Consider the following 15,775-nt stretch of genomic DNA (forward strand, 5'->3'; position numbering starts at 1 on the left):
AGCAAGCCCAAACCTTGCAAAATATATTCAAAGTTGCATGAGAATCATGTGAGTTAGTCCCACCAGCTGCACTAAGAACTGGGCTCCAAACTGCACTTCAGACCTTTGAAAATCCCCAGAGAATTCCTCACAGTGACACACTTAACAGGACACAGGTCCACAAAACTTGAAGTTTTTGAACAGAGCAGTATTTCAGAGAAGCTTTAGTTTAAGAGAAGAAACCTTCTTCTACAAGCACAATTTCCTCCATTGGTGATCACGTATATGTCAACTCTAACACCAGTCTCCATGTCAGGACCTTTGGTCATCCGACCAAGTGGCTCTGGTCATTACAGCCATCAGGATGATCACACTTAGCCTCTTCTGGACTACAGCTAAAAAGAAAAGTCATTCCTTCAGCTAGGAGAAGCCAAGAGAAGAAAATCCACCGAAATACCTGTGTTTACCAACCTGCCTGCCTGACCACATGGAAATTATTTTAGACGTTTAAAAATCAAAATCCTTTTTTCAATCACTGTTACTGCTGAGCTGGCGTTATAGATGTAGAGGAACCAGATTAGAGTTGCCCCAGGCCAGCATCACACGTGACTTCAGGGCCAGGTGAACAGCCTGCTAGCTGGATTCAAAACCATTAACAGTCATTAAAGAAATATTCTTTATCTTGCAAATTTGTAGCAGAGATAAGTAAGTCCAGTTCTCCTTGAGAGGAGAAGGGTTTTCCCCCTTTATTATGCTGTACAATAGCAATGGCATGGCCAACAGAGAACTATGTCCACATGACAATAAATTCACTCACCTTTAAGTGTCCTCACATGAACCGGCAGGTCACTCTTTGTACTGTACACATCATCTCCTGGAGACTGCCGTCTCATCAAGCTTGGGTCATTCTGGACAAGCCAGTCAGCCACTTTGCTCTCCGCTGACATCACTTCCGTATGAGCTGGTTCCTTACTATATGGTCTTCTCTGTCTGAGCGAAAATTTAGTTACATGGTCTTTTATCTTTATTTTACCGGGGGTACCATCATCAAATTCAATGGTGAAAGAGGCATGACTCTGTACAACGGGGGCTACTACAGCATCAACATCCTTTGTTGGGATCTCATGGACCTGTGTTTCTGGAGATTTTGATGGCTGCTGAAATTCTTTAGTTGGAATCTCAAAGTAACTTGGCTCTCTCCGAAAGGCAAACACAGACTGTTCTTGGGCATCTCTATAAGCAGAAATATTACCATTCAGTTCCTCTTCATGTTGGGTTATCTCTTTTGATCTTTCTACAAAAGAGGAAAAAAAAAAAAGGCAAGAAAACCTTAAATTCACAAACATTAGCTGAAATGGATTAAAGAAAAAAATACAAGTTCTGTTTTAGATAGCTTTGTACTCTGGCCTCACCACTGAACTCAGTGCTTATTGCACTGCTGCTGTCTGACCAACATTTGTTATATTCACTTTGTCCTTTCTTCCATTGCTCCCTAAAGAGAGAGCTGAACGAACACACACACAATGCACTGTTGTATGTTTTGACAAAACTTATGTGGTTGGTGGCATTTTAAGGTTTCTGTATGCCTGGACTGATGTGGAAGGAAGATCCTGTTTTACTTTGCTGAATTCACTTACGTGCACACCTACTCAACTTTCCACAGTTCGAAGGAAAAAAAACACCTGTTCACAGGCTTGTCAATGAACAGAGGCACCCAAGTGTAGGGTTTGGTCTCTGCTAGGGTGACACCTTCTGTCACACAGCCTAGCAGAAACCTACCACTCTCTCTTCATGCCATGACTTGCCCACTAGACTCCCACCCCAACCACGCAGGATCTGCTCTACCAACACCAGGCACTTCTTTTGCGCACACACTGCAATGGATTATCACCCTCTGAATTGCAGTACTGATTTTAGGGTTGATGGCCAAGAGGCAGTCAGGGCCGGGAGAAGGAGAACAACTCTTCGGGGTGATGGACAAATCCATTAACAACAGTCAGCTATGTCTGGGCTAACTCATGCCTAAAGGTCAATGGGACACAGTGAAGGGCTCAACCCTGAAAAAACCACATGAGATTTTGGATACTTGTCTCAGATTAATACGGTCAATTATGAAAGCTTGAGTGTGCAAAGCTTATCACAGACATGGTTTTGCTGGATGAACACCTAATTCTGTAACATCACTAAGGATAAAACAGCGTTTTCTCAGTAGTACCCAAACTTCTTGGCTAGAGGGTCACTTACTTATTTCAACCTCTTGGGAGGGCTGCTAATGACAACCCGTCTCTGCCAGAGAACAGATACACTGTACATGCATTGAAATAAAACACTTCTTTGTGCAGTAAAGCATCTGCTTGATAGAAACATCAGGTTTACTGCACGAACAAAAAAAGATGCATCTTCTATGCATACAGATTCACAACAACAGGAGTGGTAGGACTAAAATGCTTCCAAGGATGATGAGGTGAGACACAGACTGCTTCCACATTAATCAAATCCAGTCAATGCATCAGCTCTTAAAGTGCCTCTTCAATAGGAAACTCCTGGAGACACAGTGGATGGTTTATTCAGGTGGGCTGCATACAATCACAGTTATAGCACTCCTAAGTCTCAAACAAGCTTAGTGAAGTCTTTCTCATTCATACTGAATTACTCCACAACTGCTGTTTCTAACATTCAAGTATTTTAGGGGAAACATTTTCATTTTCCCTTTTTACGGTTTCATCAGCAGCAATCTACACATACGAATGTGCAAATACGAGCACAAAAGAAGTGGTAATTAAAGCCTTGAAGCAGGATGGCTTCACACAGTAAAGATCAAAAGCATGCAGAAATTTTGTCGCCCCCCCCCCCCATCTTTTCCCACCATAAATCACCTCCGTTACCTGAGTAATGTTCCTCTTGCCTTCTGTCCTCCTTGTTATTTGCATCATCTTCCCCCCACCAGGAGGGCTGCCCATAAAGAGGGGTGCGGTAAGTATTGGTTTCTAGGAAGAGGAAAAGCAAATACTTTGACGCAGAAAATATCAGTTTACCAGATTCACAGAAGTCAACAACATGCCAAAAAGATAAAAACAGCAGGGTCAGATGAGATCATGTACCTGTTGCATTGCAGTTATAACAACAGCAAATTATACATAATAACGAGTATGTTCGGGCTTTTCTTTTTTTCCCCCTTTTTTCTTTTTTACATTCTGCTGCAAGATGCTGACTCCACCTCCTTTCACCATCTTTCATAGCTGTGTTTCCCAAATACTGGCTTTTCTCCCTTTCTAGCCTCTTATTCACAGGAAGTCGAAGATTTTTGGCAGGACGGACTATAAAACACTAACCACAAAATTGCCTGCAACTGACCTGCAATTCAGATGAAAATCAGACTTTTTTCCTGATTTTAATTGGGAAGACTGTAGCTCTGCCCTTTCTTGCCCCACCATGCCCTTGGATGTTCTGAGGTCAGGGATTTTTTCCAACTATTCACCACTCCCACTCTCAGTGACACACATCCTACAACAGGAAATTCTTGAAGCGTTACAAATTTAGGGAAAATGGTAAAACCATATCCTTACATAAAGAAGTAAACTCTTACTCTCTAAAGCTTAAAGTAAACCAAGTGGATTCCAGAGTCGTTGAAGGACAGAGCTTTTTCTCATGAAGAAGCTTCCCCTAGAAGAGCCAGGCTCCTATCATTTTCTCTGCTCAGTGAGCACTCACTGGAAGATCAGGGCTTTGCTGCAACAACTGGTACCCAAAGGAGCTGATCCACTGCTGCTCGTTTTGTCTCCCACAAAACAAGAGTGTGTTTTGGCAGTGCCTTGAGCTGCTGCTGTTTATGCAACACGTAAAAAGAATACACCTCAATTTACCTGTGGTATAGTTATTATTATTATGTTTTTGTAATAGTTTAAGAGAAGCAAATAAAGTAGCTTTCATTCTTTCATCTGGAGGTGACAGAAACACAAGGATAGGTCAGGGGCTGAGGTTAAGCTCCAGCTTTGTTAGCTGCTTCTGTCTCTACCCATAACAGCCATCAGCACCCGCTTTACCGGCCACGTCTTAAACCCTGGCTCCAGCTACTGAGCCATAGCCGGGCTTCTACCGCCAGCTGCTGCTCGGCTTGTGGTTTTAAAACCACACACTGCTCTGTGCAAAGCAGCCCTTAAACAGCTCTGCAATTTTGCATTCCTTACTTTAATACGGACATGACAGAAAGTAGTCATTAGCATAAGGGAAGTCAGGAGAGGAAGGAGAATTAAATAAGTCAAAGAAAAAAAGAAGCTTGATTTTATGCTGCTGGTTCTAAAGCTACACAGACCCAGTGGCCACTAATTCAGTTGTTTTTCTTCTAGAATAGTTCCAGAGATAGATAAGCTCATACATTGACAGTCCACAGGCGAAAATTTTGCTTTACAGATGCAGCCTACAGGCCCTTTTCAAGAGATCTTCGTGTTTCAAAATTAACCACGCTGCCTCCCTTCACACTGAGGATCAAAAGAGGCTGAAAGTATTACTCCTTCCGCCTAGAGTGCGTGGAAGATAAACTGTGTTCCCATTATGTAGGCAGCCTTTGAAAGTTCAAAGGAGGAAGCATTTCTCACCATGAATAAATTGGAATTGCCAAGCAATATGTTTCATAACTGAGGATGGGTAAAGCACTCAAGGGAGAGGGGAATTAAAAAAAAAGAAAAAACCCTATTCACAGGCTTGTCAATGAACAGAGGCACCCAAGTGTAGGGTTTGGTCTCTGCTAGGGTGACACCTTCTGTCACACAGCCTAGCAGAAACCTACCACTCTCTCTTCATGCCATGACTTGCCCACTAGACTCCCACCCCAACCACGCAGGATCTGCTCTACCAACATCAGGCACTTCTTTTGCGCACACACTGCAATGGATTATCACCCTCTGCATTGCAGTACTGATCTTAGGGTTGATGGCCAAGAGGCAGTCAGGGCCGGGAGAACAACTCTTCGGGGTGATGGACAAATCCATTAACAACAGCCAGCTATGTCTGGGGTAACTCATGCCTAAAGGTCAATGGGACACAGTGAAGGGCTCAACCCTGAAAAAAACACATGAGATTTTGGATACTTGTCTCAGATTAATCCGATTAATTATGAAAATTCATCAGTGGTTTAAGTTGCTGGTGGAACAAATCCTGATCATACTACCCTACAGATGAAATGCAAAGATCATCTCGCACTCAACTCTTGCACAAGCAGCATCTTTCCCAAGCATGGGTGCTGTTATCAATTTCACCTTTCAAGGAGGTGCCTCGTTACAGCTCGTCCCTCCAGCACATTCCAGCCCCTCACAGGATCCCAAAGGCCCCCTAGTCCACAAGATTCTAATTACCTGTTCCAAGAAAATTTTGTTTCCAAAGGGGCAAAAGTGAGCTAAGAGAGCTCACATCCATCCTGCAGGACCCACTTCTTCCCAGAACCTGCTCCAGCCCCAAGATCTGTCCCCCACCTGTGTACTGAACACAGGAACAGTTTACCGCCTTTGTCCCCCAGGAGCTTTTCTGCTACAGGAAAAAGGCAGCTAGGGGAGCAAGTCAACCTCGGTCAGGCTTTTTCTGTTGATGGGGAACTTTGGGACTGCATGGAAAGCTGAAGGAAGAAAAGAGGATTTATAAAGAATAATAAGCCAGCTCCTCTGCCTTCTCAAATTTCCTCCTCTAGTCTAAAGAGCCCTAACAGGTGCTTGGAAATTCCCCAAATTCCCTCTCTGACAAAAGCTAGCACAAAGCCAAAACCCCAGGGCACATCAAGGAGCACCTACAGAGAGCACGTCAGGTTGGCCAGAGTGCACAGACCTGGGGCCACCAGGGTGGGAGCTGCTCCGTTGCACTCACTGCATGGTGGCAGAAGGTCCCTCCTGCCCCACGACACAGAGCTCATGTGGCCCCACCTGCAATGCTCTGTTACAGAGTGTAACACATTTGCTCACTTCTGTGGGTTTTTTTTTTTCATTCCTTCCCTCTCCCAGCCTCCGTGATAAACTGGAACTTAATTTTAAAGACTGCAAAAAGCACAGATGGAAAGCCAAGGAGTCAGTATCTTGCTATTTGGAGACAGTTTCAATATTTTAAGAGCAATTAATGTTTCCACTGAGACTTCATATTAATTTGCATTTTGAATAACATTATCAAGTGACACAGACACCTTCATTCTCAGCTACTGATGAAAGTTGCCAGATCCTGAGCCAGAGTAAAATTTCCCTGACTTCAGAAGACCTACATGAATTTGCTGCCTTGCTCATGTCAGAAGCTTCTGTCCCTTCTAATTTGCCAGCACAACCAACCTGACACCTCTTGCCACTCCAGCTCTAACACAACAATATTGTATAAAAAGGGGAGGGGGAAAAAAAAAAAAGCCCGATAGGAAGGCAACTAAACCAGATGGCTGTGACAGAAGTGGGCCAGGGAGCAGCTACATATGCAGTTGTGCCAGGGGGCTTTGCTCTTCACCAGCTGGGATGCATTTTGGGTAGCAACCTCAACCTGGACCTGCAGCATCCAGAGCAGCATGTCTGCCTGTGGCCCGAGACACACATACCACCCTGAAGCCACCGTTTGTCTGTTATATTTTAGTGTAAGATGGAAGCTCTTGCAAGAGCAGAGAGACTCGGGGCTTGCCCGAGTCAGCGGCAAAGCAAGGAACACCAATGAAAACTAACTGCTCAGTCTTTTTAATGACAGGAGACTTCCTCCAATTGATGGCAGCTCATTACCACCTCTCTCCACTCCGTGCCAGGCTGCCCAGATGGTGCCAATTCATTTAGACATATTTCTTGGCTCATCAATTCAGGCAGACAGCCCGAAAACCATCCTTTTAGATAACTGAATTGAGGTCAGCACAAGCATTCAGCCAGATAAATACTGAGCTATCGGGGACGGTGTAATACAGGGAAGACCACTGCCACACACATGTTCTGCTCCTAGATTTCAGTCTTTGTGGCAGTCACTCAAAAGAAAAAATGAAGGCTGTTTTAGTGCAGAACAAGGGAAGTTATTTGTTTAAAGAGTCTGACAAGAAAATAGCCTGTTAAATTAATATAGAACTATTGATTACCTGAAGGAGAGGCACCACAACAAGAGAAAATGAGACATAAGGATGTGTTTATGGAGAATTGAATCACACAGCACAACACAAGGGCAGGACCAAACATACAGTCCAGGTGATGAAAGGGAAAGGAGAAAGCCTGTGTTAATGCTACTTTCTATCAGCAAGTGGGTAGAAGAGCTTTCATGACAAGCACACAGCAGAGGGGTCTGATTTCCTTTGAAGGTGTTCCCTGTGGTCAGGACAGGACTGAGGGCTGCGCTTCACCCAGGTCCTCACAAAGCTTCAAACCGTCACAAGAGAGACACAGACAGCAACAGCAAATTTCTTTGCTGACAGAAGCACATGCAGCTTTGAAGCTGTCTAAAGTAAGTCATAACAAAAGCATGAGAAATCCAGCTTGCTTTAAGTCAACCTGGTTTTGATTCATTATTAATAACAATAATGTCCATCTTCAGAAGATGCAGAGTAGGCTTCTTATGGCAGAGGCCTTGGGGAAAAAAAAAAAATATGATCTAGCTGTAACATTTTAAAATTAATTCCTTACATCTCTGCTTTTTAACTTCTCTCCAAAATAGAGAATTTAGACCTAGCAGGAATAACCATAAAGAAATTCTCTGACTCTCTGCTACAGTATTTATTTCACATGTGCGTGGCAAACCTAAGCCCTGGTCTTTTGTACCTGCTGTGAACATACGCAAATCCCAGAGGCTTTCAAATCAGGCTGATAATCACAAATTTATTTCTATCAATTACATGCTCAAAACTTTAACATGCTGCAGGTACCACCACCCTAGCTCAGACGAAAAGCAGATACACCACCACCACTCCCCTAAATTAAAGACTACAGTAGAGCTATGGGCCTAAATAGCTATTACCATGATCTCATGGGGAAAGCAGCCAAGACTATGGAAACCACTTCACAACTGGGCCCAACTCCCACTGCCTCCGTCCACGTTGCCTGCTGACCTCAGCCCCGGACACCAACAAGACTTTCAAGTTGGCCACTCTGTTGAGAAGACTCCCTAATGACACAGATGCTAACCTGGCGAACAAGCGTATTTCACAGATCCCAGGAGAAGCTCAAGTCCTGCTCCTGCAGCTGGTGATGCCCAACTGCAGGCAGCCGCCACCCCTGGAAACTCAGTCCTGCAGCAGTTACTCAGAGGTTAGTCATCAGATTCAGCATTATCTAGTCCCATCAGCCTGTGAGGGCTTTAAAAAATAAGAAAAAATTAAAAAATTAAGATCAGCCTGAGGATTAACTACGTGTCGAGAACAGAAGACCACAAAGTAGCTTATCTCATCCAGTACTTCAACTCAGGTAGTAACAGATGGGGATTGTGAGTCTTAAAATCTGCACAGTTCAAGGCTGTACCTGGCCTCCTGATCACTTAAGGCTTTAAACTTGAGAGCTGACGGCTATTTTTAGCATAAACTAGCTGACCTAGTGGGCACTGTTCTTATTCATATCCATATCCAATCCAAGCTCCTTGCCTCAGACATTTCACAGACTGATGATTTTCTGCTTACAGGCAACATACACCCAAAAGCTGCAAGTTCAACAGCACAGAGACTAAATGGCTGTTTCCCATTCACGCCACTGATCTCTTTATCCCCAGCCCCTCACCTCCTCCCATTTCTAAGCAGCTCTAATTGTTCACACTGTTTTGTTAAACCTCTTCCCTGAAAGCTTGCATTCCCTCTGCCTCTTTTCCAGCCGGGCCCTGGGAAGCAATCCTTCTAAAGGCTTTTGTCACCCCAGACCTTGCTTTAATTAGTCAATGCAAATTTCTAAATACCTACAGGCTTAGCAAAACAGTTCTTTCCCCAAAGCCTCTTTCTGCTGCCACTAAGCAAGCCCACTCCCCGTAAGAATCCTACATTCTTCTTTCCACTAATCATTTTAAATTGCTGCCACTCCTCTGAGCAACCAAGGAGAAACTGTGCATGTGTGCAGCTGAAGACAAGGTGAATTAGTCACATCGCAGATGAAAAAGGGACCCACTGATCATTCTGCTCACATGACAGAGATGCTTTTTGGAGAGTGAGGCACTGATTTAATGCTCAGGCTCCCTCTCTTGCTTCTACAGGCTTCAATCCAATCCAGCAAAATACTTCCAACAAAAAGACCTGAATTCCACCATCTTTCAGTGGGGTTAGCAGCACTCCACAGATTTTTTTGTATCTGTCCGTCAGTCCCACTGCACATGGCATACTTCAGTACTGGCCCCCAGTAAGCACTCACAGCCCTTTTTGCCTTAGACCTATGGTCCGTGCCCGCTAATGATGACAGAAGCATAATGCAGGTCTGCGAACCACATGCTAGAGAAATGGGTCACCTTACTGAAGAGTCACTCAATGTCCTGACTTAGAAGGTGTTCCAAATATCAACCGCTTACACTATGTAGGTTAAAACCAACCAGTGTGTATTTTGGAAGGTGGCAAGAATAAAAATGAGAATGTTCATGCAAGCAAGCAGCAGCAAATGCAAACTGGTTCCATTTACTGGCAAACTGCCCCAGTTACTGGCAATGCTTTTCAAGACCCCCATGTCCCTTGAAAGGCAACTGGAGAGCTCTCTCCCCACTGAGGTCCACCTCTTCTCACCCTCTGTGGTGTCATGGTTAATCATCACCCACTTCATCCCTTTAACTGCACACTTGTGAGGCAAAGTCACAAATGCCACATCCATGGGGGAGGGCGACACACAGACACAGCTAAAGCAACACAAAGAAAGGTTTTGCAGTGGGGAAAATGGGAGTCGGGCACACGGGTGCACGTGCATGTGCTTCCGCACACAGCTGGAAGCAACAACAAGACCAGGGAGAAAAATTACGCTGTTTTAGTACGCTATGTCAGACAAAAAGGGATTTTCATAAAGACAATACATGAGAGATTAAGGTCAGCCAACCCACTCCAATCAGTTATCATGAAGCCTTAGTGGATTTACCCAAAGTTGTACACTTTTCTAGAAAGCTGCTGTATCTATCTCTAGGTCACGTCACCCAAGATGCTGTCTCACTCTTTTACTTGCCCATCCTCTTCCCTCCATTCACCTCCCTGCTTCCTCCCCCAACAGACCCAGTGGGCAGTCTCTCTGCTAACCCTAAAACTTTTCAATCGCTCTGCCATCCTGGTGCCACAAGGCCACCACTGGCAGTCAGCCATCACTGGGATGCTTCAAAACCATATTTGTTCCTCCCATGCATCATCAAGCTCTAGAAGGCCACCAACTGATATCTGAGCAGAACTGGGCAGAGACCTGCCAGAGCAGTACGTACAAAAGACAGGAATTTGGGTGAGATGGGTGCGACAAGACTGCCAGGGAGGTCTTGGCCCACCATGATGGGGAACAGGGAGGAAGCAAGTTTTACAAAGGGTCTTTAAAGGAAGGCAGCAGTGGGTAAAGAAATGGAGGACAGAAGGAATTTTTCAAATGGAAAAGGTCTGCAGCTGGGGTACAGTGAGCTTGAAGCAAACATCTTCCAGTTTGGCAGTTTCAATCCCACATATTCGCATGTTAGTAAATACAGCTATTTAAGACCATACGGGGCTTTCTGAAAGAAATGGCTTGTTGCTTCTTTACCCGCCTGCCAGCACCACGCCACAACAGCCATACATTTTCTACTCTGAGTCACCATCTCTATTCAAACACCACCTCACGATTAGGAAATTAAAAATAGACCAGACAGGTGCCAAAGAACTTACCAAACCTGCTCAGTCCACAGGTTCTCCAGTGCACACATAGCAACAAGGCATGTGTGAGCCATATACCAGCTGATTTTTTCTGGAGGCTGAATCTCCAAAAACTGAGAGTCTGGAATACTCAGAGGTTTAAAAAGATGACCCTTCTGGAACTGCTCCTAGATGCAACCCACAACACTGTACCTTCAGCATCATGACCCCGTGCAGGACTCAAGCTGCACTTTGTTCTGAATCTTGATTAACTGGTTCCCAAGCAAGTACCTGTAATTGCTTTCCTCTCTCCTTTCTCCAGCTTTGCTTGCGGGGACTCAGTGTAGACACCATGCTCCATGGGCTGCTCCACCCTCTTCATTGCCGTGCTTTTGTAATTCATCTGAAGTTGGCTGGTGTACTTCTCATGCTGCAGAGACACAAGAAACAGTTGCAGGGTGCCGGCGCGATCCATGCGCTAGTCCATGGAAAAAATAAACCACCCCTCCCTGCAAACAGATCTTGCAAAGGCAAATACTGCAGGTAAATTCTGCAACAAAAAGAAAGCACACCTGAGTAGAGGCTACAGAACAGCAGAAATGCCAGCTGAGAGGCTTTCAAATACCCCATTTGGGATACAATGGAAGATATTAAGTAACAACTCTAGTCCATGAGAAGGTCACTGTGACTTAGCTCTGCAAAATAGCTAATTAGGAATCCCTTTAAAGAATAAACTGAGAAGAATCAGAACTTAGACCATTCTCCATTCAGAATTCAAATCATGAAATCCCCTTTGTTCTTAAAGCAACATTATAAATTCTTTCAGGGCACTCATCTGCATTATCTCAGTTTTTCAGCAAAGGCAATTAAAACATATTTTAATTATTTCTTTCCAAACCCTCTCTCCAGCTAGGAAAGTGATTCTGCCTTAAAACAGGCTCCATATTAACATAGTAAATGAGCTATTTAAAAGTGGGTTTATTACAAGTAAATTAATAAAAGAGTGTACTCATCCAGATCACCCTGAGTAAGTTCAATGCATCATTTGCCCAATTCTAGCTGTTACATTTCCAATCCTCTCCAAGTCCTAAACATGGAACCAGGGCTAAGACGACAGTATCTGCTAGCCAAGAGGTGATGCTTGACACTGATGGCCCAGTCCCTCAGCTGAACATGACAGCTTTCTTGCCTAGAGGGGGTTGCTTTTCCGCCTTAGATAAGAGGATGCTTGAATATTTCGTACCTGCTATTGAGCTCTTTGTTTAAAAAACACTTCACTCATAAGAGGACGGCTCAGTAAGTAAAAATTGGGAGCTTGAAGGCAAAAATGAGATGACATACAGGAATAAATTAAGCAAACTTTAGCCTGCTGGAGGAACTGTGATGGAGCTGGCCTAAGTCACTATGCTCAGAAAAAGGCATCTGTGCTCCACTTCTGGGAGGGAACAAGTTCTGCTGTGCTTCACCCACAAGCTAATGTGCTGGCTGTTCTTTAATACATTACAGATTTACTAACCTTTTTTGTTGGCAGTCATGAAAACATAAATAACTTCATCTACACGTTAGCACAGGGATAAGAGAGATCAGAGCTGAGATAACTGGGAAATGTATCTCTCCGCAAAGGAAGGTTTTATTAAGTCCCAATCCAAGGAGAGTCTTACATTGTGGAACATCTCACTGCTGTCAAAAGTATTTTAATATTTCAGTCTACTTGACCATTACTAAAGCACTTAATTTTTTTTTAAAAAAAACGCATCTGCACCCAGACACCCTTACCTTTAATGCTTCTTCTGGGACTTTATGTTGAATTTGTTCCAGGACATACATGTTTGAATGTACAGAACTCATTAAGGAAACAGCAAAGGAATTGGATGGACAGAGAATTCTAGCATTTAGTCACAGAAAGAAAACAAGATAATAAAACCACAGAAGCTTAAAATACACAGGGTACTAGAAGTTGCCTGTGCTGTATCCCACCATGGTCTTTGTCATGCATGTTTTGCAAGACAGCGTGCAATCACATCTGCTGGCCGGACCCATGCCAACTGAAGGGCAGCAAAGGGGACCAAGGTAGGAGAAGCTTGGGAGAGCACTAGCAGCTCTGTGCGGAGCCCAGGGGAGTAATCAGAGCCCTGACTCAACTCACACCCCGCTCCTCTTCAGTCAGCTGGCAGCTCCAGGCAGACCACTCTCTCCCCATGGTATACTGCCCAAGATGGGGCAAATCTCACACACTCTGGACAGGGGAACAGTAGAGCTCAGCTCCCTGCAGAGATGCCTGGGATTCTGGTGCTCTCTTGCCCTGACAAGGCCTTTCAGCCACTGTAGTTTCCTAGATGAAAAGTAAATTAGGTCATGAGCTGCCGTGACCTCTTAGGAAGGGAGGCGTTCAACATGGTTGAGCCTAGGCAATAATCCTCAGCAATGCTGTGTAAAAAAAAAAAAAAAAAAAAAAAAAAAAAAAAAAAAAAAAGCATCTGGCAGTGTCATCATGAACAACCCAATCAGCACAGCACAGAGCAAAGGGGAGGAAAAAGGAAAGATGGAAAATATTAGACTAAAAATAAACCAAGTGATACTGGCATAGCAGGGAAACTCTGCAGTGTCTGTAAGTGAAACTGTAAATGGAAAAGAGACAAATGCTCTTATGCAACAGCACACAGCTGACTCGGAGACCTCAGGAGATGCTGCCATCCACACCAAGCTGAATGCAGTATGCACAGAAAGCCCTGCTAAACAGGGTGGCACTGAAGCAGCAAAGGAGAGGAAGAGATTGTAACTGCCATAGCAACTACACTGAAGTAAAAAGATGACTAAAACCTACCTTCTTTAAAGTTTCCTGTTGAGGGCAATAAATTTTACAATTCATAAATACAATCATTCATTTCACATGAGTATCCATGTAAGGGCTGCAGGACTAAACACTTCAACTCAGCTGCTTAGCACTCAGAATTGCTTTCTATAAAAAGTTTAAACCTGTAGCGCAGCCATTAAAACCTACCCACTCTCTAGGCACTGGCTTATGCCTTTGCTAGACTGGAGTTAACAGCAAATCTTTACGAGTTTCCCCACACATCTAGAGACCAGAAGACACATGACCAGCTACATCAAAAAAACATTTGCAAAGTTACAAAAAGCTAGAACTGAGGTTACCTATGGAACTGTAACAGACCTCATCACGTGTGCACAGAGATGCCACCTTTAATGACATGATCCCAGATGACAGTGCTCTTTTACTGGGCAGCACTCAGTAAGGGGCTACTCAGTATTTCCCCCCCCATGTATGCCTGAACCCTCATCAACTGCACCCTGTTCAAATACTGATCTGAGGGCAAATAAGCTGTGTTTTGTTTCCTGCTGGGGGGAGTGTACTGCCACACCTTTCTTTTTTTTTTTTCTTTTTTTTTTTTTAAGATTCAGCAACTACCTTCCTTCTAAAAAAAAAGAAATAACACTGTGAACCAAGGATTTGTTATTCCTAAAATGGCAAGAGACAGAGCAACACTAAGACTAAAAGTATGATCTTACACAAGGCCTAAAAACCCCTTTTCCAGCAGATCCAGAATTGCACACACATCAGTTTAAGCATCCCTGTTGCAACAGTGAGTGCTCCTGCACTGTCACTGCTTACAGCTGAGGTACCCAGATCCCTGGAAGACCATGGAGGCTCAGCCTCTCCTTGCTGCTTCAGCTCTCTTGGCTCCAACAAGGTTTGGAGTATTTCAAGGGCTACAGCATGACCAAGCACAAACTCATTATCATGGAGACAACAAAAGGCACAAGAATGTGGCCTTGGGGTCAAGGTTGCACAAGAGTTTTCCAGCCAAACACTTCCTCCCCCACCGATAGTAAAACTTACTCTCTGCCTCTATTCTCAGAAATGTCTGGACTGTTTTAACTGAAATTTCCCCACAAAAGAAAAAAGAAACCTGGAGAAGACACTTCCTACTTCTAAATTCAGCCTGAGTGGGTAAAGTTTGGCAGATAGAAGCAACTGAGAAAAAGTTTAAAAAAGGATTAGATTACATGAAAAGGCAGCAATAGGAGCCTTTACTTACCACTATTGCTCTGCAGGCTCAGAAAGGCATTCCAACATCTATGCTTATAGCCAGTCATACAGTCACATCAGTATAAAAAGGAAGGGGAATGAAGGCAAAGGTGTTTTAGCAGACACTAGCAGGATTTGTGACTCTGTAAACAAAGCAATAACTGCAGCCTAGCCTCCCTTGATAGAGGTGAAATTTGCTATTGCTAAAGAGAGATTTACTCTTGCATTTTGTGGCAGAAGCAACTTGCACAGGCAAACTTCAATTGATACACAGTCAAAGGTCTGACCACAAGCCCCAAAGCTAAATGGTTAAGGCTGAAGACCTGCAAATTGTTTGAAAGCAAGCATTTGGGTGAAACGATGAACAAAACCACACAGGTTGGATGAAAAAAAAAAAATGAAGATGTTAGTTCACACAAAAGCATATGAAATATGTTTGCTCCCTGTCTGGTACCTGCTACAGTTGCCACCCAAATAAAAAGAAAAAACGCAACCCTTCCTTAGAAAGAGACTGAAGAGGCACCTCCACAGTCACTATTGCCAGTGCAGGGCCTGATTCAAAGTTCAATGAAGGTAGCAGGCATCATGATTAATATGCTCTGAATCAGGTCGGTGGTGGAGAAACAAAAGCTTATGAGCCATCCAAAGGCTCCAGGAGGCAAAACAAACACCCTTACTCATTAGTCACAATTAGCACTCTTAACTCGCCATGCAGCAAACAGCACAAAACCCAATCAAAGACCATGTCCCACTCCCACTTCAGACGAGAAGGATATCATAGCCAAAGCGAATGACATCATTCAGTTTTAGGGTGATGTACTTCTGGTCAGGAATCCTCACGTCATTGACGAATGTCTGCAGGAAAGAAGCACAGGAATGGTTTTTGACTGAGGGTATCAAGGTGATGCATCTCAGATGGACGGGGCTCCTGGAGGGCACCCATGCCCAGCTGCCAACAGCACTGCACACAGTCAGGGTGCACCAGCACAAAGTCAGACAGGTGAGGA

At 44.1% G+C, this 15,775-nt stretch overlaps 1 protein-coding gene across 3 annotated transcripts in view; it reads right to left on the bottom strand.

Moving 5' to 3' along the window:
- Positions 1-15,775, bottom strand: part of CEP170B (centrosomal protein 170B) — a 59,805-nt gene that overhangs the window by 27,652 nt on the left and 16,378 nt on the right. For all 3 annotated transcript variants that reach the window (XM_075029699.1, XM_075029698.1, XM_075029697.1), the window contains exons 4-8: positions 15,543-15,623; positions 12,497-12,553; positions 11,012-11,150; positions 2,865-2,966; positions 797-1,273 (exon numbers count right to left, since the gene is read on the bottom strand). In XM_075029699.1, the coding sequence (XP_074885800.1) occupies positions 797-1,273; positions 2,865-2,966; positions 11,012-11,150; positions 12,497-12,553; positions 15,543-15,623 (856 nt within the window). The remainder of the gene's footprint in view (positions 1-796; positions 1,274-2,864; positions 2,967-11,011; positions 11,151-12,496; positions 12,554-15,542; positions 15,624-15,775) is intronic.

The sequence above is a fragment of the Buteo buteo genome, chromosome 6 (genome assembly GCF_964188355.1).
Source record: "Buteo buteo chromosome 6, bButBut1.hap1.1, whole genome shotgun sequence".
NCBI classification, from domain to species: domain Eukaryota; kingdom Metazoa; phylum Chordata; class Aves; order Accipitriformes; family Accipitridae; genus Buteo; species Buteo buteo.